The sequence below is a fragment of the Manis javanica genome, chromosome 6 (genome assembly GCF_040802235.1).
Source record: "Manis javanica isolate MJ-LG chromosome 6, MJ_LKY, whole genome shotgun sequence".
Lineage (NCBI taxonomy): Eukaryota > Metazoa > Chordata > Mammalia > Pholidota > Manidae > Manis > Manis javanica.
This window is the reverse complement of record NC_133161.1, coordinates 10,755,902-10,777,846: the sequence shown is the minus strand read 5'-3', so window position 1 is coordinate 10,777,846 and position 21,945 is coordinate 10,755,902. Positions and strand designations below refer to the sequence as shown.

General features: G+C 42.7%; 1 protein-coding gene across 1 annotated transcript; it reads right to left on the bottom strand.

Annotated features, from left to right (window-relative positions):
- Window positions 1–3,447: 3,447 nt before the first annotated feature.
- LOC108386300 (olfactory receptor 10AC1) lies at window positions 3,448–4,635 on the bottom strand. The gene has a single exon (XM_017644108.3). The coding sequence runs from the start codon at window positions 4,450–4,452 to the stop codon at window positions 3,475–3,477; it is 978 nt and encodes a 325-aa protein (XP_017499597.3). The 5' UTR covers window positions 4,453–4,635; the 3' UTR covers window positions 3,448–3,474.
- Window positions 4,636–21,945: the final 17,310 nt, after the last annotated feature.

The following is a 21,945-nucleotide window of genomic DNA, read 5'->3' as shown; positions in this document are numbered from 1 at the left end:
ATCATATCATTAGAGAAAAAGCATCATTTGACACTGTTAACCACTCCATCCTTGAAATTCTCTTTCCTTGGTTTCCATGAAGTCATGCTATCTTGTATTTTCTTCTTCTTTTCTGATTGTTCTTTTAAAAAAAACCCTCTGTATGTTCCTTTTCCTTTGCCTAGCCTTTATTTCTATTTTGAAAGCATTTATTGAATAAGTAGTGCATATATGGACGTGAAGAAAATATTCAGTGAAAGATGAAGGTCTCTTCCCACTTCTGTCCTTCGTTCCCATGTCAGTGAGCCCATCTGTCATCTTCACCAGTGTTGTTGGGCAGCTGCGTCTGGGGAGGTCTCTCCCTGCGCACTAGGTGAAATCGCAGCCTGGATGGGGGAGGGTTCTTGACTCTGACTGAGAAAGAATTCTCAAACGGGTTGGATGAGTGTAGGTAAGGAAGGAGTTCATTAAAGTGAGAGTAGCTGCGAATGTCAGCAGGTGTGCAGGCAGCAGAGGGCAAAGAAGAGCACAGGGAGGAAAGGGAAGCTCACTGAACTTCTGCTTGGCATACCGTGCCAACTCCTAAAACCAGGGTCACCTGGCATCCAGTGTCTGCCTTAATCTGCATGGTATGGGAACTATGCCCCTACCACCCCAGGATCTGGGGAAGCCACAGAGCACTGGATGGAGTGAGATTGTGTTCTGAGAACTTCCCAAAGGCAAGAAAAGAGATTTTCAGGCAGGCTACTAAAGAGTATGATCGTACAGCTGCAGTCTTATCCAGGTTACCAAGGTGATGGGAACTTGCAAGCCCAAATCACAGATCTCAGTAGCCCTTCCCTACTTGTCTGAAGTAGAACAGAGAGGGAGAAGACTTGTGCTTAAGTCTAGAAAATTGAATGAAATAGCAAAGTAAAGAGATACCACTGGAAGAGCACAGAGACAATGCTCAGTAAGTTAAGCAGTGAGGAGGCTTTATTTAAGGCAAAAAGTACACACTCAAAGAAAGGGGAGTGTGGGCAACCTCAGAGAGGAGGTGCACTCAGTGGCTTAGGATTCTTCTGAGGCTTTCAAGAATGGGGTAAAGCATGGAGGGGAGGGGGCATAGGCTTGACATGTGGTCTTATGATATCTCTATCTGGTGAGAGACATTATGTCACTATCCATGGTCAATTCTCTAGATATTCTACAAGATAAACTTAACACAAGGAATTTATTGATCCTGTTCTTCTCCAAGATAGTGGTTTTCCTTAAGCATTGGGGACTTATTATTCAGGACTACTTGCCCTGCCTTAAGTGAGTGTCAGGTATTGTCTGATTACCATAAAATACATTAGGAATCTTACCTCCTAAGTCCCTGCTTTTTAAAATAGAATTAGCCTTAAGATGGAGTCCCCCCTGTTCTAACTATACTGTTTATATCTTGACATTTTTCATCATAGGCAGAAAAATTTAATCATGATGCTTGTCCCACATGCCTACCCTGTCTCCCCAGGACAGTTAATTTGCATCATCCCTGACTTCTCTTTTATCCTTATTAATTTGCATTAAGTTCTGTCATATCTACACCACTTACCTAAAATGTGCCAACATCATCTCTAACCTGTCTTTCTGTACTAGCTGCCTAATACTTTTTGTCATTCTCTATTTCATTCTTGGCATAGTAGTCAGCGTGTTCCAACTGGTTCATATCACTCCCCTGCTTAAACAGGTTTGTTGGCTTCTTCTTCTTCTTTCTCTCATCTTCCCCTTCCTTCTCCTTTTTTTTTTCTTGCTTTCCTCTTCCTTCTTTAGGGTGAAATCCAAATTTTTTAATATGACTGACAGGGTGTGCATGCCTTGGCCCTTATCCGCACCTCTATCATAATCTCTTAATACTAGCAGCACAGAGTACACCCCACCATTCTATCACCACCAGTAAGAGCCAGTCCTACGGACAAGTTCTGGAATGTATAATAGTCTCCTTTGCCTTGGGCATTTGCACATGCTGCTCCCTCTGTCTGGACTCTCCTTTCTCAGCCATGTCTGTCTGGCTATAACTACCCATCTGCTTTTAGATCTTACACATGACTTCTTCCTATGCTTTCCCTGATGCTCCTGCCACCCTAAGTCTAGGCTATGTACTTCCTGTAGGATCTTGTCTTTTCCCCATCACGGTACTTAGTAAGTAGTATTGTAATGCCTATTTATGTACCTGAGTCTCCTAGGAGACTTTGGACTCCACATGGGCTTCAGATTCATTCCTTTAATCATTTGGCTTGAGGTGGTAGAAATATAATGGCATTTTGATTACAGTGAATCCTCAACTGTCTAGTTCTTGGCATGCAACTGTCACAATAACATTCATTTGTTACACGTATGGATGAATGAATAAATTCAGGCATTTTTCTAGTGTAACCTAATGTGTGTACTTAAAATTTTGTGCCAGTTTGTTTCCTTTAATATACTAGGATATACTGCTTGTAACATTGTATAGAAATAGTCACATCAAGAGAATTTATTTTCTCTAGTGTTACAAGGCAACATGGATTAGTAATTCTCCCTCTTCATGTCTCCTCACTTTATCCTTGACAGTAATATTTTCTCCCAGCTACTGGCAGATTAAAAGCTCTTCCGTGCCCTCCTACTCTTGTACTACAAGGCACAGTACCGGACCCACCCCTACGAAGCTCAGTCCAGCTCCACTTTACTCCAGAACTGTTGGTAAGGAGATAGTTTCAGGCAAGTGGGACTCACGCCTTTATCTTGGGGATGGAGGTTAAGAAGTCTGATTCCCTGAGGGAGCTCTGATATAATTTGTTTTAAATAGTGATTGTTTATATATAAAAGTAATCTCCATTGACAATGATTAGGGGAAATTTGGAAGATACACAAACAAGAAAATAAAAATCACCCAGAATCGCATCACATAGGGAGCAACTGTATCTTTCTTAGTATCCCCCGTTCCATGGTTTCAGTGGCCACCTATAATTCCAAATCTGTCCTTCCTCTTGAACCTCTTCCTGTGCTCTAGATGGCTGTGCTTACCTCCTCATTCTGTATCTTCTCTGGCTTGTCCTGGCAGCATTTTAATTCGCATGTTCAAAATGGAAGTGCCCATTATCCCCCTCTCCGCACTGTCTCCACCCCACACACCTGTGGGTCACGCTTCACACCGGTGCTCGCTATGGCTGGGAGCTCCTGGAGGTCGTGAGTTGTGCCTTCAGCAACGCAAGCCCACCACCTTGCACAGGCCCCAGCACATGGGGAGAACCAACGGGGAATTAGGGAACCACTAAATGCAAGTCTGGGGCTCTGCTAATTTTGGCCGTTCCTTCAGGGAGGAGTGGAGGATGGGGCAACTGCCGGGAGATGCCCTGTGTATAGACATTTTTCCTGGTTCTCTTTCCTGAATTCGGTCCTTGAGTAGCCCCGTTGGTGGTGTTCCCTAGGTGGACGCCACCTGAGGGAGGAAAATTTAGGGGTGTGGAGCTCCCCACTCCGGCCTGCCTGCTGTCAGGGCTCACACACACCCTGACCTGGGGCGTGGCCAGGCCGCCTCTGCCCCAGCATCCGGCGGATGGCGGTGGCGATCTCGCGGTTGCGCAGGCTGTAAATGAGCGGGTAGAGCAGCGGCGTGACGTTGGTGTAGACGAGCGCCAGCATGCGGTCCTGCCGCGGGGAGTAGCTGGCCTTGGGCCGCACGTACATGAAGGTGGCGCAGCCATAGTGTAGCAGGGTGACGGCCAGGTGCGAGGCGCAGGTGGAGGTGGCCTTGTGCCGGCCCCCGGGGCAGCGCAGGCGGCGCAGGGCGGTGGCGATGGCGCCGTAGGAGGCCAGAATGAGCAGCGAGGGCAGCAGCAGCAGCACGAAGCAGGCGCCCAGCAGGGGCAGCTCGTCGGCGTAGCTCCGCGTGCAGGCCCGGTGCAGCAGCGCCGTGATGTCGCAGAAGAAGTGCACCAGCAGGCGGGAGCCGCAGAAAGGCAGGTGGAAGACGGCCAGCGTGAGCCCCACCGACACCGCCAGCCCCCCGAGGCAGCAGGCCAGGGCCAGTCGCGCGCACACCCGGGGGGTCAGCACGGCTGCGTAATGCAGCGGGTGGCAGATGGCCACGTAGCGGTCATAGGCCATGGCGGCCAGTAGGAAGCACTCGGCACCCCCCAGTCCCACGAACATCTGCATCTGAACCGCGCAGGCCAGGAAGGAGATGGGGCTGCCACTGCCGAGGCCAGGTGCGGCCAGGTCGGCCAGGGCGCGGGGTACCACCACCAGCGTGTAGCAGAGCTCGATGGCTGACAGCTGGCACAGGAAGAGCAGCATCGGCGGCCGGCTGGGCACTGAGGCCACGGCCACTAGAATGAGCAGGTTTCCACTGAGCGTGGCCAGGTGCACGGCCAGCAAAAGCAAGAAGAGCACAGGCCTCAGCTGTGGGAACTCAGAGAAGCCCTGAAGGAGAAAGCCGCAGGGCTCCGTGGCATTGCTGGGGCTGGCCATGTGCCGGCCACCAGAGACGCCTGTGGGAAAGAAACGGGAAGGGAGAGCTTGTGGGGCAGGGGGAAGGAGTAGTGGCTGTAGACAGGGGACAGCGCTTACCACTTGTGCAGAAAAGTGGTGCAGTTATTCCTGCCTCCTCACCTGTTGCTTTCCCAACATGCTCTTTTCAACCAAGCCTGTTTTTAGGCCCTTTCTGTACAGCGCCTCACTCCTGACTACTTACAAAGAATTCCCTGCCTTTGACTCCAGTTACTGTTCTGCGATCCTATGTAGCAATGAGTGTTGTCCATCTCAGCCTGAACTCCCCAAGGCGGGAAGTGCGTCTGCAGGTCCTGCTTCTCTTTCTTCCTCCCTGCCCTCCTCTGTCACTTCCGAGTTGCTTTTCTGTGGTGTGTCACAGAATCACAAAGACAGAAGCAGATAAGGACCTTAGTGATCATCTCAGACACAACTTCATTATTTTAAAGAGGAAAATAAAGCTGGTGTGTGTGTCTGAAGGCTTAACTGCTCACAGAAAGTTAAGAAAAGAATCTGGGTTTCTGAGGCTGAATCCAGAACTTCCCGTGGCTCCTTATGTAGTCATAAAAAAGGTCACTGACATCAGTCAGTCGATCTGTTTTTATTTAGCCTTAAATAGACACCTAGGTCTCTGCCAGGTGGGGAGGCAGACAGTGAAGGCAGTAGGGGCTGGTGAATGGGAGGGCCTCACTGGGTACATCAGGAACAATACCTCCCTAACATTTTTATGAATACTCTGTCAACATGAGGAAAAGTGATGTGTATCTGTTCTAACTTGCCTTTCAGAGTTCGCAGTGCATTCCAAATTTGCCAACTGAATACACCTTCTTTCTAAGCATTATCTAGTGATTCATTTTCAGGCAACATTTGGAAAACATTGATAGCATGCAGTTCGGCTGCAGTTGTCACACACCTCTGTGGCGGGGTGTGGGAAGGAACATGAATTGGTAAGAAATGCAAACTAGAGAAGGATGTTTGATTTTTCCAGTCGTTATTAATGATATCTCTTTTATTTATCTCTTATGTAAATCACCTTTAATTGTAACTCAATTGCTATTTCCTCTTATTGATTCTTTGAGTCACTGTTGATAATCGGTGTTGGAATTTGTGCATATTGTTATAGCACAGAGTGTAACAGCAATAAAGCTGGGTAAAGGGCAGCAGGTAAATTGGGTAGAAGAACTGGTAGGAATTGGAAGAGCTTGGTTTTGCTGTTGAATGCTCCTTTTTGGAAGGAGACTCCTGAGGATTTATTTTACCACTATTGCCTATTCTCTTTCTTGTCATGTGAATGAAGCACCTTCAAATACAAGTCCACCGTCTTGTGGAGGAGAAGTCTGGAGGGTTTCGGGTGGGTGGAAGGAGGTGTTACCACTTCCTATCTGTTTGAGAACCCTTACTTTTTTTTGGTTTTGTTTTTGGCCAGTATTCATTCTTTTGAGTGCATTGGACAAACCTGTGTTGAGCACCTCTTCCTTGCCAGGTGTAGCTTAGGTGTGAACCGGACGCCTGGCTTCCCTGGAGGTCCAGGCAGGACAAAACAGAAGGACCCAGGGCAGCTCTCTTCCCGCTGCCTTGGCTTGCCTTTTCTTTACTTCTGCCTTCTCATCTCTTTAGGGACAGGGAGGCAGAGACACCGCAGTTCTTTCTCCTTCGTGTTCATACTGCACAGAAATGCAGATGACCAGAAAGGTTGGGTGGTGGCACCCATAACCGTAGTTCAAGGTGTATCATGTTTTACAAACAAGGTCCTATAAAGCAGGCCAGATAGGTCAGTTCAATCAAAAGGAGACTCAGGAGTCTTTCTACTTTGTTCAGAGTGTTTAGGAGAATTTGTCCCACACTCTAGGAGTGTTTGTCAGAAATATCTTTTCTCTGGGAAGGAAAGGGAGAACCAGACACTTGCACAACTTGAATTTGGTCTCTTCAAAAACTGGCTCCACCGCAGTGGGAGAAGCTGCAGGGGAAAAAAGAATGTTGCAAGGCCTGCCTGAGCCACCTCCCTGCCAGCGGGGGAGAAGGCAGAGAGTTGTGCTCTTCCAGTGGCTAATAACACCAACAGTCATCCTTCCTAAAGAGAAGTTGGCAGGCAAATGCTCATAAGGACTTTGCACATTTAACTCACATTTGATGAGGTACGTGGACCCCTATATCCATCTTATAGATGAGGACATTGAAGCCTAAAGGAATTAAATATGTCATGTAGCTAGTTAGTGGTAAAGCCAGGCTTTACACCCAAGCAACCTAGGCCCTGAGAGTCCACGATCTTAGCCCCACACAGCCTTCCTTCCTTACGCCTCTCTTAAAAAGTCCTCCTCATGTGGGACACACCCTATCCAGCTTCCCGCATCTCCCACCTTCCCTTGCCCAGGAATTACCTGTACTCTCCTTGGCATTCTGCCTCAGTTCCCCTTTGCTGACGTTCTCTTGGGGACATGTGGATGTGAGCGGTGATGAAGATGATCTAATAGCAAACCTAAACATAATTTCTCCTTAGCTTTGATACTCATTGCTGCTGTTTGTTATTGTTCCGACAGAGCTGCTGTGCTAATAGTGTGGGGCTCCGTGGAGCACCCAAAGGGTAATGAAATGGCTGGCTGGTGGCCCAGGACATCTGGATGTGGTTGGGAGCCTAACTGGGCTGGGGCTGCAGATCTGGGATTTGATTTTCATTGTGCAGAATAATTGAAATTATCTGTAACAATGTTGTTTTAACTGGTCATTTTAATAGTCAGTCAAAGTGCTTCTAAAAAGAGGTTGTGGAATGAGAGATTCAAGAGGCAGGTCAGCCCCTCCAGGTCTAGAGGATTCTATAGAATGCTGAACTGGAATGGAACTCAGAGATTAAACAGTCCAGATCCTCATGCTATGTAGCAAGTGAGGCCCTGAGAGGTCACATAACCAGCCTGGTCCTCACTGCTGTCTGTTGGCTGCAGAGTTGGTAAAGGGCCCAGGTCTCACAGCTCTTGGCTGATGGTTTTATTTCTGCCAGAATTGTTTACCAGAGTAGACCTTAGCCTATTGATCTAGTTTTATTGTTTACAAAAACATCAAAGGAGAGATCACAGAAAAATCAGATTATTCTACTTTTAGAGATTATAAATATGCCTGAATGTCCCTGACATGACTTAATAACCTGTCAGGAGCCTCTAGTCTGTGGATTTATACAAGTTGTTCTGGAATCTGTTTTCATCCAGTGCTTCTGTTTGGGAAAAACACACACTATACATTCAGAAAGATAGTCTTTTTTTTTTCTTAATGCTCGATGAAGTAGACAGGGTTCTTATGGTGTAAATTTTTGCCTTATTATTTGCTGGATGCTTGATTTGGAGTGGGGACAAGTTAATTAACTTTCAAAGCCTTGCCTCCTCACTGGTAAATGGATCCTATGAGGTAACATGTAAGAAAGAGCCCAGAACCCCACAGACAGTGGGTGCATAAAAAGACTGAAAAGAATTCTCATCTTTTATCTCATCCTTTGTGACTTAAAGGCTTGGGTCATATTTCATCTGAGGATTCATCTTTCCACCATGAAAAATCTCCTCATCTCTTGATTGTATTCTTTCTGTCACTTTTCTGTCTTTCTGGGGTCCAGGAAGTAGAGGTGACATTGTATTCTGATTTAGGAAACTCATGGGGAGATAAATAGATGTAGATATAGATAAATCTGTCTCCTATTTACCTACCTGTCTTCCTATCTATCTATCTATCTATCTATCTATCTATCTATCTATCTATCTATCTATCTATCTATCATCATCTCTCTCCCACCCTCTCTCTCTTTTTCTGTCTTTCCACTTATATTCTCTTAGGGTTTCTATTGTCTTCCAAAGACCATACAGATTATGGAAGAAGATATCTGTAGAGTCAAGTTCTGATTCCGCCACTTACCAGCCCATTACCTTTGGGTGATGTACTCCATTTTCCTGGTCCTCAGTCTTATTACATCTGAACGGAGATACTGGTGTCTAAATCACAGTGTTGCTGTGAGAAGTAGATACACTGCAAAGGAAGTTGCACAGCACAGTGTCAGGCACAAAGTAGGCAACAAGAGATGGTTATTAATTATATTATAACCCAACTTCTATACATGCCAGCCACTGAGCTCCAGCTACATAACAGATGATAACTATAATTTCTGTGACTCCTTTTCCTACACGATCAGCCTTTTCCTTGGTTTATGCCAGATAACTTGAAAGTCATAATTTACATCTATTTGCATTATTATGAATGTCAAATTCTGATTTGTTTTCTGAAGTAAAATCCCTTGAATTATAATACATTTGCCATTTCTTGCTCTGTCATTCAAACTTACTTTTTTTAGTGTTTTTTCTCATTCGTAACTTGGTAATTTCTTTACTCAGAGGAGCTAAATATCATCCCTGATGTAGAGATTTCACTGAGTACCTCCTCTTTCAACCGTTTATGATCCCAGGCTTGAGCCCGGGGATATGTGCCTCTTTTCTGGCATGGTGTTTCTGTCTTGTGAGCCAGTTCCTTTTACAGGAGACAGCAGTATACTGAGTCCTTCATGACTAAATTTGGTAAGATAGCTTGTCAAAGGCTTTTGAAAGTCAATGCAGGAAATCCTTTTATTTAGTTTCTTGTTGGCATTTTTATTCCCTAAAATCATTTAAGGAGATTTATTAGGGAATGGTTTCTTTAGATAGACATTCTTGCTTTTTTCCCTTTATGGTGTTTTCTGAAGTATTGAGTGATCCTACACATTACAAAAATTTGATGCCCCTGATTTTTTCTGTCTGCTCTGGAGCTCTTCTGAAAATGATGGTTACAAGGGCAATGTTTTATTTCTCTAGTCTGGGTCAACATGTTACTTTGGGTTTTGCATTTTGGCCAACATTTTTTCTACAGGTTTCTTGATAAATCAAAATTACAACAATGTGAGCACCTCTGTTTAAGCTCCCTGAATAGTTGCCACTGTTAGTTCTCTTTTCTCCAAAAATCAATTGTGGGATATGGACTTTGAGTAAAGTATCATTTCAGGCTCTCTGCTCTCTTTTATTTTTATCTGGAAAGGAGCTTTGAACTGTACAAATCTAAGAATCCTACTGATTTTGGAGCTGGCTTTCTGCCTTTGATACTTTTAAAGAAACTCCCTGCCTAGGCGAAGCAGCACCCGTATAAACTAATATCTCTGACCCAGGTTTCCACCCGAGGAAGAGGAATATGCTTCAAAACAAGCACTTTAATGTTCAACATCAAAATTATCTGGCAAAGAGACTGTCCCAATTCTGGGACCACCATGGTCAACTTAATCACACATAAATGGGTGATTATTGTACTGTTAGAGTTTGAAAAGTATTCTGGGCCTGAGGATCAATCACTTTGTCTACGTGAAAAAATATTAGCGTCTTTGCTCTAAAGGGGAACTAGTTTTAAAATTTTAGTTTCAAAATCAACTGTCATTGTCCAGGAAGTCAGTTTTAATAGGCTTGAAAATACTTTTCATTTCTAAATTGCACCTTGTGTTACAAAACAGCCAGAGGGCTCCCCTCAAAAAAACTGGAGGACCTTTCTTCTACACGATGCTATTTTGTTTCTTGTTGACCATAGACTGGACTGAGAGCTGGAACTAAGTAATGGGCGAGGCCACTGCTTGGAGGAGGAAGGCAAGGACACCTCAGTTCTGCCAGGGTATTTTCATGATTCATTAAAATGGAAAAAAAAAACAAAGCACTGGTGAGAAAAAAATGTTGATCTCCTGAGGCAGCCGCCTTGCAGGAGAGAGCTCCGCCGATACCCGGGGGTCAGAGACCCCTTCAGCCGCCTGAGAGGTGTGCGCATGACAGTGGCTTCAGGAGCTCTTCCCAAAGGGACCCTCTCCCACCCTTGTGCTACCCAGCCCTCCGTTTCCAGGCTGGACTCCTATGGTTGCTGAGAAAGGCAAATGACTAGATGGAACGAAATGGACAGTACATGGTTCGGCCAGCCTGAGGGTGGGTTCTGATGGGGGCCCGGGTGTTCTATGAAGGGAGAGGGCCTGTGGTTGGTGTCGTCTGGGTCCTGGGTATTTAATTCTTTGGCCAGGAAGGCAGGAATAAATGGAACCACTGACAGGACCATGACAGGAAGTTTTCATGTCAAATTTCTGTGCCCTGTGGAACTAAATAGTAATCATGGGTATCCATCTTCTTGGATACTCCATTCTGCCTCTAAGAATTGAGGAAATATTTTTTTCTCTATTCTTCCATATTATTCTATAGAAACAATGTATCTTTGAATACTTCTTGCCATGAGAACCCACATTCACTTGAGAAGACAGGACTCTCCTGTTTTAGAAGGGAAAGCTCAGGCAAAAGAGATGCATCTGGGCAAAGTCATTTAGTGAAAGTAGAACCCAGAGGTCCTGGTCTGCAGCTGCCTTGTGTTTCCCGTGCTGAGCCCTAACCTGCACTCAGGATCGAAGGTCCCCCAAGTCAGAGCAGAACACTTGAACCCCATGTGCTCCGTGATGTGCTGGTGTGGGGCGCCGACTCTGCCCTCCAGAGGGTGGTGGCGTGGGGAGAAATGCTTCTCTCACAGGCATCGTCTCCTCCAGGCAAACCAGGCTGGGAAGTGCTTTCATTTCCTTATTTCCATGCTGTGCTCTGGGTGTTCCTTTCTCTTCCTCTGTCCGCCCACCCGCAACCCACCAGGCTTCTTACCTGGGCTCAGAAAGAGGGCTGACTTGGAAGTGGATGGACAGCGGACTCACATGGTGACTGGGTAGAGAGGCCACAGGCCAATGAGAACCAGGAGGATGGGGAGTTGCAGTGGGCAGCTGTAGAGATGCCCTTGAAAGGGGGAGAAAGGGAGATGCAGACCTGTGAGAGGGGAGAGCGGCGTCTGACTGATCCTGTAACCTTAGCTGGCTCTCTGCCCCTGGAAGGGTGAGGAGCGGGGAGGAGAGGAGTCCTCTAGCCCCTTCCAGAGGGAGGGCGAGGGCAGAATCGTCCTGTGATCAACTCACCACGGAATCCCTCCCCAAGGTGGGAGATAAGGGGGCTCGGCACACATGCGATGATGTCCCGGTTGTCCAAGAGAACCAGCTCTTTCTATCCCAGAGGGTCCCCCGCCCCGAGTCCTGTCCCGCTGGTGCCAGCTTCTTCCCCTAGAGGGCTCCTGTTCCTCTCTCGTCATGGCGATTCCCATCTCTGCATGCCGGACCAGGTGGCAGCTCCAGGACCTGCAGTGGAGTGTCAGAGGCCCTGCTAGGGCAGGGACTGGTTATTGAGATGCACAAATGATCTCCTTTCTTAACTCTCACGCATGTGAAGGACTCAGGAAACTGTACTAGGTAGCCCCCAGCAATGGGTGCTTCTACCCCTAGGTGACTGTGACAGGTCCCAGTACATCCTGTGTGTGCATGTGTGTATGTGCATCACCATCATAGGACTGTAGAGGTTCTTTGTTCTAATTTGTTTACTCATTTATTTTTTTCACTAATTGAATTATTCAACACATGTTAGTTGAGTATCTACTATGTTCCAGGCTTTGATCTAGGTACTGGGGTATATAGCTCAGGGAGCAGAACAGACAAAAATTCCTGTCCTGACGGAGCTTACATTCTAAGGAAAAGAGACAGATACTACCCAAATTAAGTAAATATATAGCTATTTGAAAATGATAAGTCCAATGGAGAAAAATAAAGGAGGATAGGAAATGTGAGGGGGTGAATACAATTTCAGTAGGATGCTTAAGGAAGAAGGTTTTCATGGGAAGGTGATGTTTGATGCAAAACTTGAAGGAGGTAAAGAAGTGAAGCATGCAGCTCTCTGAGGAAAGAACATTCCAGGCAGAGGTTTAGCCAGGCAGAGGTCCTGACTAAAGGTCCTGTTTGAAGCACACTGAGGCCAGTGTGGCTTGAGTGGGGTGAGTGAGGACAGAATAGCAGCAGAGGATGTCAGAAGTACTGGGAAGTCAGCAGGCTATGCCTTTTATAGGATTGTGAGAGCTTGGCGTTTATGTGTGTGAGATGGGAAGTCACTGGAATGGCTCTGAGAATGGTTCGTAGGCAACAGGGTGGAAGCAGATAGATCAGCATTACAATCATCTAGATGAGGAAAGATATGACTTAGATCAGATTAACAGCAGAAATGGTGAGATGTGGTTGGAATCTGAATATATTTTGAATGTAGAGCCAGCAGAATTTCCTGATAGGCTGGATATAGGGTGTGAAAGAAAGAGAGGGGTCAGAATGACTTTATTTTTTTCTGCCTGAGCATTAAGAGGGGTAGAGGTGTCATTTCCTGAGATGAGGAAAGCCTCAGGGGCACATGTCTGGGATGAAAGAGTGACCAGAGGTTCTGTGTGGTGCACAGTCAGTTTAGCTGTCTATCAGATATCCACTTGCACCTGTCTCATTGGCTTGGTGGCCATGTGATCTGCAAACCCCAGGGAGCTCATGGGACAGGTCCAAGGTAGATGTATACATTTGAAGTCATCAATTATAGGTAGTATTTACAGTCATGAAATTGGGTGACATTATTATGGGAATAAGTATACTTAGAGAAAGAAAGGGTCCCCAAACTGAGCCCTGGGGTACTCCCTATGTGTGTTTAGGAAGATGAGAAGAAACCAGAAAGGGAGATGGGGGTGGGGGAATCTACCATCTCCATTTCTCAGCTAACCATACCCTTCTATTCTACACATCTTCCAGATTGCAATCTCCATCATCACAGAATATTTACATGGAAAGCAATCCCATGAGAGTGTAGAGTGACTTCCCCTATTGATGGTAAACAACTATTTCAATCCCTCCATACTTCTTATGTTGAAGCTACTGTGCAATGTTGCATAGTCCTGTGAGAAGCAGAGGGTCTTACTGTTCCTATTTCCCTTCTCCATAAAGTGTAAGTGTCTATACCAGGGGCTGGAGGTGAGGGTGGAATCCAAATACCATGGAGTAGTGTTGCCAGGCAAAAGGTCTGGGGAGGTCTCTTCCTGTGCACTAGGTGAAACCCCAACCTGGATGGGGGAGGGCTCTTGACCGATTGAGAAATAATTCTCAAACAGGTCAGACGAGTATAGGTAAGGAAGGAGTTCGTTAAAGTGAGAGTAGCTGGGAATGTCAGCAGGCGTGCAGGCAGCAGAGGGCAAGGAAGAGCACAGGGAGGAAAGGGAAGCTCACTGAACTTCTGCTTGGCAGAGGGCAAATCCCTTGCCAACTCCTAAAGCCAGGGTCCCCTGGTGACCAGTGTCTGCATGATGTGGGAACTAAGTCCCTACCACCCCAGGATTTAGGGAAGCCACAGAGCACTGGATGGAGTGAGATTATGTTCTAAGAACTTTCCAAAGGCAAAGAAAGGAGATTTTCTGGGCAGGCTGTTAAAGAACATGATCGTACAGCTGCAGTCCTGTCCAGGTCACCCAGGGAATGAAACTTGTAAGCACAAATCAGAGATCTCAGCAGCCCTTCACTACCTGTCTGAAGTAGAACAGAGACAGAGTGAGGACTTGTGCTTAAGTCTAGAAAATCGGATGAAATAGCAAAGTAACAAAACAGTTAACCACTGAAAGAGCACAGAGACAAAACTCAGTAAGTTAAGCAGTGAGAAGGCTTTATTTAAGGCACAAATACACACTCAAAGAAGGAGGAGTGCAGGCAACCTCAGAGAGGAGGTGCCCTTAAGGGCTGAGGATTCTGAGTGGGGCAGAAGGCTGGGGGGTGGCGTCTGCGTAGGCTTGACATGTGGTCCTATGATGTCTCTCTGGTGAAAGACATTTTGTCACCATCCACAGTCAGTCCTCTAGGTATTCTGTAAGATAACACAAGGAATTTATTGGTCCTGTTCTTCTCCAAGTTAGTGGTTACCCTCAAGCACTGGGGACATATTATTCAGGACTTCTTGCCCAGCCTTAAGATAGTATCAGGTATTGTCTGATTACCATAAAACATGTTAGGAATTTTACTTACTAACTCCCTGGCTTTTAAAATGGAATCTTAGCCGGAAGATGGCGTCCCTCCTATTCTTACTCTACTGTTTATATCTTGGCATTTTTCATCATAGGCAGAAAAATTTAATCATGATGCTTGTTCTGTATTCCTGCCCTACCTCAGTAACAAAGAGTTGGAAACAAAATTCTAGGTTCTTATTCCAAATTTGCCTTTTTTTTAGGAAGTAATTTTCCTTGTTCAAGCCTTAGCTCACATGATTGATATATAAGAATAAAAACGCAACCTGTGTCTCATTAGCAGTTTGTTTTGAGATTTTATTTTGCTTTTAACTTGGTAGACTTGAAATATACAAAGCTACACATATTTAACATGTACAGTTCGGTGAGTGTGAACATATGCAAACACCCATGATACCATCACCATAATTAAGGGACTAGACATATCCAACACTTACCAGAGTTTCCCTGTGTTTCTTTTTGTGGCAAGAACACTTAACATGAGATCTACTCTCTTAACAAATTTGGAAGTGCACAATATAGTACTGTTAACTATAGATAGATACAGTGTTGTACAGCAGATCTCTAGAGTTTATTCTTGAAGCACAACTGAAATAATAATGCCTCAATTCCCCCACCATCCAGCCCGTGGCAACCACTATTATATTCTTTTCTAGGAGTTTGACTACTTTAGATTCCTCATATAAGAAGAATTAAACAAAATGATATTCTTATCCCCTCTTAAAATCTTTCTCGATCCCATCTTTTCATCTAGGTCCTGTTTTTAAGCAATTGGAAAACTCCTCAAGAGAAATGTCGGTACTTCTGTCTATACTCCATCACTTCTTATTCTCTCTATTTTTTAAAAACTACTTTATTGAGCTATTGAAAAAGCTGTCAAAATTTTAAATGAGCTCCCACATATGAAAAGTTTGTAAATTCTAGAGTGCTACATAGATGTCACATAATTATTATTACATTGAAGAGCCATGATCAGTGTATCCCACCTTTCTACTTTTCCCTGGCATGGAACCTTTAGAACGAAGAGTGACCTCTCATTTTTTTTTTTTTTTTTAATGCATGTGGTTTCCTGTAAGGTGAGAAGCAGTGGGGAAGGGACTCCGTTCGGACAGGCCTCCTTAGTGAGCTAGTGAGCAGGACTCACGATGTTATGATATCATTCACAAACAACAGTGTAGACATGGTTCTAAATTTTACAAACAGAGCCAGGAGGATCTTGGACGTAATTTTCAGGATGTATAAGCCCCGACCTAAAGCAAAGTTTACCAGTGACAAAGAGTTTGGGGTTTTATACATAATGTTTTCTTTGGCTGGAGTCTGGCTTTATTTGAAGACTTGTGTCAACATAGGGAATTCTCTACTTGGGCCTAGGGATTCCCCAGATTGGTGGTGCCCTTGTCCCTTCCTGGAAGGTTGCTGTGAGTTTTCTCAGTCTTGGAATCATGTGGGATCTGTATTTGAACAGAGACTGAGAATAATTACATCATCTCCACATTCCTCAACCCTTTGTCACCAGATTGCAGATGGACTAGTGGGATGCCTGCTTCTGGGGAAAAAAAGATATTGCTCTTTTTTGACTTCAGTGGAGAAGAGGTTGGCAAAGTTCCTGGGTTTGGTGATATCTATGGAGAAAGACCCAAGGAGAAAAAGTTAAATACTTCTGGGGCTTTGCATAATTTTTAGTGTAAATTCATAGAAATTTAGGTGGTAGGAAAAGAGCAAGAGAGTAAAACCTAAATTATCAAAAATAAATGAAATTATAATGATATATAAGGAAATCAATGGCATAGGAAAGAAACAAGACAGTATAACCAAAATCTTGAGTCTCTAAAAATTCCAAGAGGGTGGAGAAACTGGACTTCTCACTAAGGAAAAATGAGAAATGATTCAAATGAATTTAAAAAATGAAAAGATAGGAATTTTAGATATGGTAGAGAGTAAAGCCAATGAAACAACATTGTTAAAAAGTATTAATGGGTACAATAGACAATATCTGAAAATAAAAGCATGGTTAGTCCAAGAAGAAATAGAAAACTTGGTAGAATTATAATCATTAATGACATTGAATTACATTAAAAAGATAACATCTTTGTTCTTCTCACCAGTCCCATGAAAAATAATTTTACAGGCAGTGGATTTTACCAAAGTTTCAAGGAACACACAATCCCCATGTTTTTCCAGAAAATGAAAAAGAAAGAAAAATTGCCCAACTCATTTTATGAGTTTTGCATAACTTAGATTAAAATTATTCCCATAAATATATGAAAAAGATGCACTGATTTTTTTGGTGGAAACATTTTTTAATATTATCCAAGGAAATTGAGGATTTATAAAAAAACACTATTGTTACCAGGGGACAGCTTTCCTGGGAACACAAAGATGATTCAGCTTTAGAAACTTTATGAATTCATATCACAATCGTTGACTAAAGGAAAACAGAGTTAGTTCAATACGCTTGGGAAAAAGTGACGACAATTCTTAGGAAACTAGAAATAGGAACTTGATGACCAAATAAAGCCCCATATACAAATATCCTTCAACAGATGTCATATTGTCAGGGCGTCGAGTTCTCCGTTCTCGTCCCCACCACAGCAAAAAATGGAAGGGTAGAAACACAGTAGTGAAGGGGAGCAAAAGTTTTGTTTGAATGCCCTCCAGGGGAGGAACGGGCCAGAGGCAAGGCGGACAAAGGCAGGTTTGCTTGAATAAACAGAGAGGAAGGGGAAGCTCACTGACGGGAACTTGCAGGCTCAAATCCCAGCTCTAAGTACCTCCTCCCTACTTATCTGAAGTAGGACAGAGCGAAGACTTGTGCTTAAAATCTGGAAAACAGAATGAAATAGCAAAGGGACAAAGACACTCTTGGAAAAGCACAGAGACAAAATGTAGTAAGTTGAGCAGCAAAAAGTCTTTTAAAAATACACACTCCAATAAAGGGTAGTCTGGGCAATCTCAGAGAGGAGGTGGGCTTAAAAGCTGGGATTTCTGTCTCTTAAGGATTTTCAAGAATGGGATAAAGATAAAGGGTCATGGGTATAGGCTTGTCATGCAGTCTCATGATGCCTATCTCCAGTGAGAGACAGTATGTTATTATCCACAGTCAGTGCTCCAGATAATTCTGTAGGATATACTTCCTGGGCATCTCCAAGATAACGGCTACCTCCACGCACTGGGAACATACCTGCTAAGACTGCTTGCCTTGCCTTAAGATAGTCCGCTGGCTGATTACCCAAGAATATGTTAGGAATCCAACTTCCCAACTCTCTGCTTTTAAAGTGGATTCTTAGCCTTAAGATAAGTCCCTTCTGTTCTTACTATGCTATTCATATCTCGGCATTTTTAGAAAAATTAATCATGATGCTTCTCCATGTCTCTGCCCCACCTCACCTGCATTAACTAGAGCAAGTCTCAAGGTCAGCCCAGATTCAGAGCTTGTGGAATGAACTCACATTGCAAAGGGCATTAACTCTGTGAGTCCTTTCTGGCTCTCTGGTTTTATGTGGTTCATTCTTTTGACTCTCATTCAATGGGCTTTACTGGCCCTATTCCCCCTCTACCTGCTCATATCTATTTTTCTGCCTAACAATATTAAGTGGATAAATATAAGTCACTTCTAAAGTCAAGAGCAAGACATATACTTTGTATAAATGGTACTTACTAGGTTACTAACTATTCTAGCCAAAAGGAAAGGAAAGAAAATACGGAGAATATATTGTAACTATTTACTGATGATACGATAACTTAGATTCAAAATCCAAGAGAATTAATGGACAAATTAGTCACACCAATAAGAAACTTTAGCAAGATTTCCCAATATAAGATCAGCATGTAAAAGTAAATAAGACTTCCTTATACCAACAATAATCAATTTAAAATATAAAAGAATTAGAGTCTTGTAAGTGCCAGCTGTGATTGATGTTCAATGTGTTAAACCATCTGGCTGAGGCCGGTGTCTAGCCTCAAGGTCACATTGCTTTGCAAACTAAGGTATAACAGTAGTTGAAAAGGTGTCACATATATTTGTAATGGCAACACAAGCTATAAAATAAGTAAATTAATTTAACAAGGTACACAAGAGCTTTATAAAGAAAATTGTAGAACTCTAGTAAAGGATAGGAAAGAAAATCCAAGTAAATGTAGAAATATACCATGCTCATAAGTAGGAAAACTTTACCATGTAAAAATGCTAGTGTTTCCAAGTTTGGAATATATTACATGCATTTTTAATAATAATTACAGTAGGAATCATGAGGCAAGTTGGCATGTGGATTTAAAAATATATATAGAAAAATAAAGGCCCTAAAATAGCTAATAAAAGTTTAAAATTTTGAACTTAGATGGAGAAGAGAAAGAATGAGTGACCCTCCTAGATACTGAAATACACTGCAAAGCAGTAAGTAGTAAAATACATTGGTAAATGTATAAGAATAGACATAAAGTCCAGGACTGACAGCCCAGAAACAGATATGTGTCTTTATGTGAACTTGCTAAATGATGATAATGGCATCATAAATCAGGGGAAAATGCTTTAATTAAAAAAATTTTTTTATTAAGGTATCACTGATACACACCCCTGTTTCGTGAGGTCTGCTCTGTTCTCCAGGTGTATGCAGTCCGGTGCAGCCTTCTTTCCTGTGGCTCTTTTAAGATTAGTTGTATTAACTATATTTTTATATTATATGTGGTTTTGGGAGGGATTCTCTGTCTCACCTCTCACACTGCCATCTTTAATCTGAAAATGCTTTAATTTTAAGATAAATGTTTCATGAAAATAGGTTCATTATATGGGAGAAAATCAATTAGGTGCTCCAGACATACCAATAAGGTAAAATACACAATCTTTTAAGAGAAAAGTTGATGGATTTGACTACATTAAAAATAAATATTTTGGTTAACAAAGGACAACAGTAGAAATAATAGTCCAGGAAATGATACTTGAATTATTAATATATATAAAAAAATCTAGAATTCTATAAGGAAGTACCACTATTAATTAAAAAAAAAAGAAAAATGGACAAAGGATGTGATTAAGCTGTTTAAAAAGAGGAATTTGAATGGCTAACAAGTCATTGCAGAGATCCTCAACACTGTCTTTAATCAGAGCTAATAATGTTTAAACAACCATGCAATGTCTCTTGTTTCTATTTGCATCAACCGCTGCTATGACATGGATACTTGGCTTTCATTTAACCATGTCTTCACACTAGCCTTTCAGGATCACAGTATCTTTTGCCAAGAAGTAAAAGAAAAATTGTCCTATTTCTCAAGGGATTTAAGTAAAAATCATTAATTAGATCACATCTCTAAGAAAAGACAACTTTGCTCTTTGGGAGAACAAAACTGGGCTTACATGAAGATAGCACGTGTTGGCCCACATGTTTATCTTGCATCGATTCCATGTTCCTTACCGTGCCCCTCTGAGCCAGTACCTTACACAGGAGCTAAGTGCAGTGTGTTGGAAAACATAACCCACTGAAAATTTCCCCTGCATTTTCTGAAATTCAATAATAAATAGATGTAACACTTTTAGAACTATTGCTCTACCTTAGTTTGTGGAGCAGTGTACTTACCAAATGTGACCCTGAGGCTAGACTCCCATCCTCAGACAGATGACTTAACACATTGGGCATCACTTACAAGATGCTAAACAAACTATTAAATGAGACACCTAACCAAAAACAAAACAAAAAACCAAGAACAAATGAGAAGCCCATTTATTAACCATCAGTTTAGCAAAAATTAAATTGCCAGATAATATAAAGTACTGGTGAGGATGTGGAGAGAAAGGAACAGCCTTGTACGGTGAGGGAGGGTATAAATTAGTGTAGTCATTGTGGAGAACAGCGTGAGTTTTAGTGAAATTGCAGCATGTTTGTATTCTATGTCTTTGCAGTCTCATTCCTAAGCTTATACCTCACAGAGACTCTTCTGTAGATAAAAGAAATGCGAGTTCTCAGAAATTTGCTGCTGCCTAGTTTGAACTAGCAAACAGTTGGAAATAACTTGAATGACTGGTAGTAGAGAAATGGATAGAAAAAATATGATATATGCAAATAATGGAATACAAAGCAGGGGTTAGAAGTAAATGATCTGAATTTAAGTGTGACTACCTTAATCCATTTAAAAATATAATTATGAGTAAAAAAAAAAAAAAGAAAGGAAAAGAAATGTAGCATAATGCCAGTATGTTAATTAAACACATAAGAGTACCTGAATATAATATGAATATATTATTAATATATTATGGAACCATGCATGACTGATAAGTGATGACAGTCCAGTTAGTTTTTGCTTCACTCCCTGAGACTTAGTTTTTCCCTTTCTCCCCTGAAATCAGTGGGAATGGGAAAGACTGTGGTTGGTTATATCTATTAATATCAAATAGTGATTGATCCTTCATTATCTAGTTTTTTCACTGAGGTCTATGGTCTCACCAGTTCATACAGAAATTCTTGTCAACACTGTTAACAAATTTCTAAGAGACTACCTTTCTGCCAGCTTTGATGATGTCTTGTAATTAAGGCAGCAATATGGGCTGAAGGTAATACTTTTAACCTCCTTGCAGTCACATAAGGTCCTTAAATGAAGCAAGACTACAGGACCTCGTTCCCAGTTTTCTTGTCCATTCATCATCTGCTGCATTTTCATGACTTTAGCACTTAAGTTATAATATACTAACCATACCTCCCATCCTTGACTGTTTCCACCCCTTCTCTTAACTAGTAGTAAGGTAAATTTCACCAAAGTTTCAAGGGACGCAGGAGATGCTTAAGCTTCATGGCTGAGCATCACCAATCCTCCTCTAAGATATGATCTGCTAAACTTTTTAAGTAGTTGTCCTCTTGTTTGTGTAGTATGACTCACTGCTTATTCCAGTTTCACCTATTCCACTAGCTTCCTTTCTTACTGGACTCCTACCAACCTTTCCCAGTACCAATGCCTGGACAAAATTTCAAGTGAGTTCCTACAGATGCTTAAGAACAGTTTGTTCATTTGCTGATGAAATCTCCATAGTATCTCTCAACCGACCTTCTGTGTTTCTCAAGCTTACTTCTGCTCACTTTATTCTTTAACAGTCTGCATTGATTATTGCTGTTCTTGCTCCTTCTACATCCATTAGTACTGCTACAATAGCTTAGAAAGGTTTCAGGTACACAATAAACAGTAAGTGTTTGCTTCTGTGCTGCTACTACCCCTAACCGCTAATATTAAGTCTCCTGGGACACTGTATGTCAAACAACTATTATGTGTTAAACCTTGTGCCAAATATTTTACATATGTTATCGCCTTTAATTTAATACATTTTTACTGAGAACATCAAAACTGTTCAGGGAAAATCTTTAGCTTTTTCAAAATTGAGCTCCTTAAAATCTGAGCCCTCCATTTATCCTTCTAATGTCAGAAAGGTGAGCTCTTCCTCTTATGGCCAACACTTTCCATATGTATTTTTTTTATCCTCATTCCTTTCTATTGCTCCCAAGACTATTTTCTTGGTTTCTGACTCCCTGAGTTCTTCAGTGTCTCTTTTCACTGGGTCCTCTGCTTTCAAACATACCCAGA

Bases quoted from the DNA above. Each gene is read 5' to 3' on its own strand.
- LOC108386300 (XM_017644108.3), bottom strand. From the start codon at position 4,452: ATGGCCAGCCCCAGCAATGCCACGGAGCCCTGCGGCTTTCTCCTTCAG.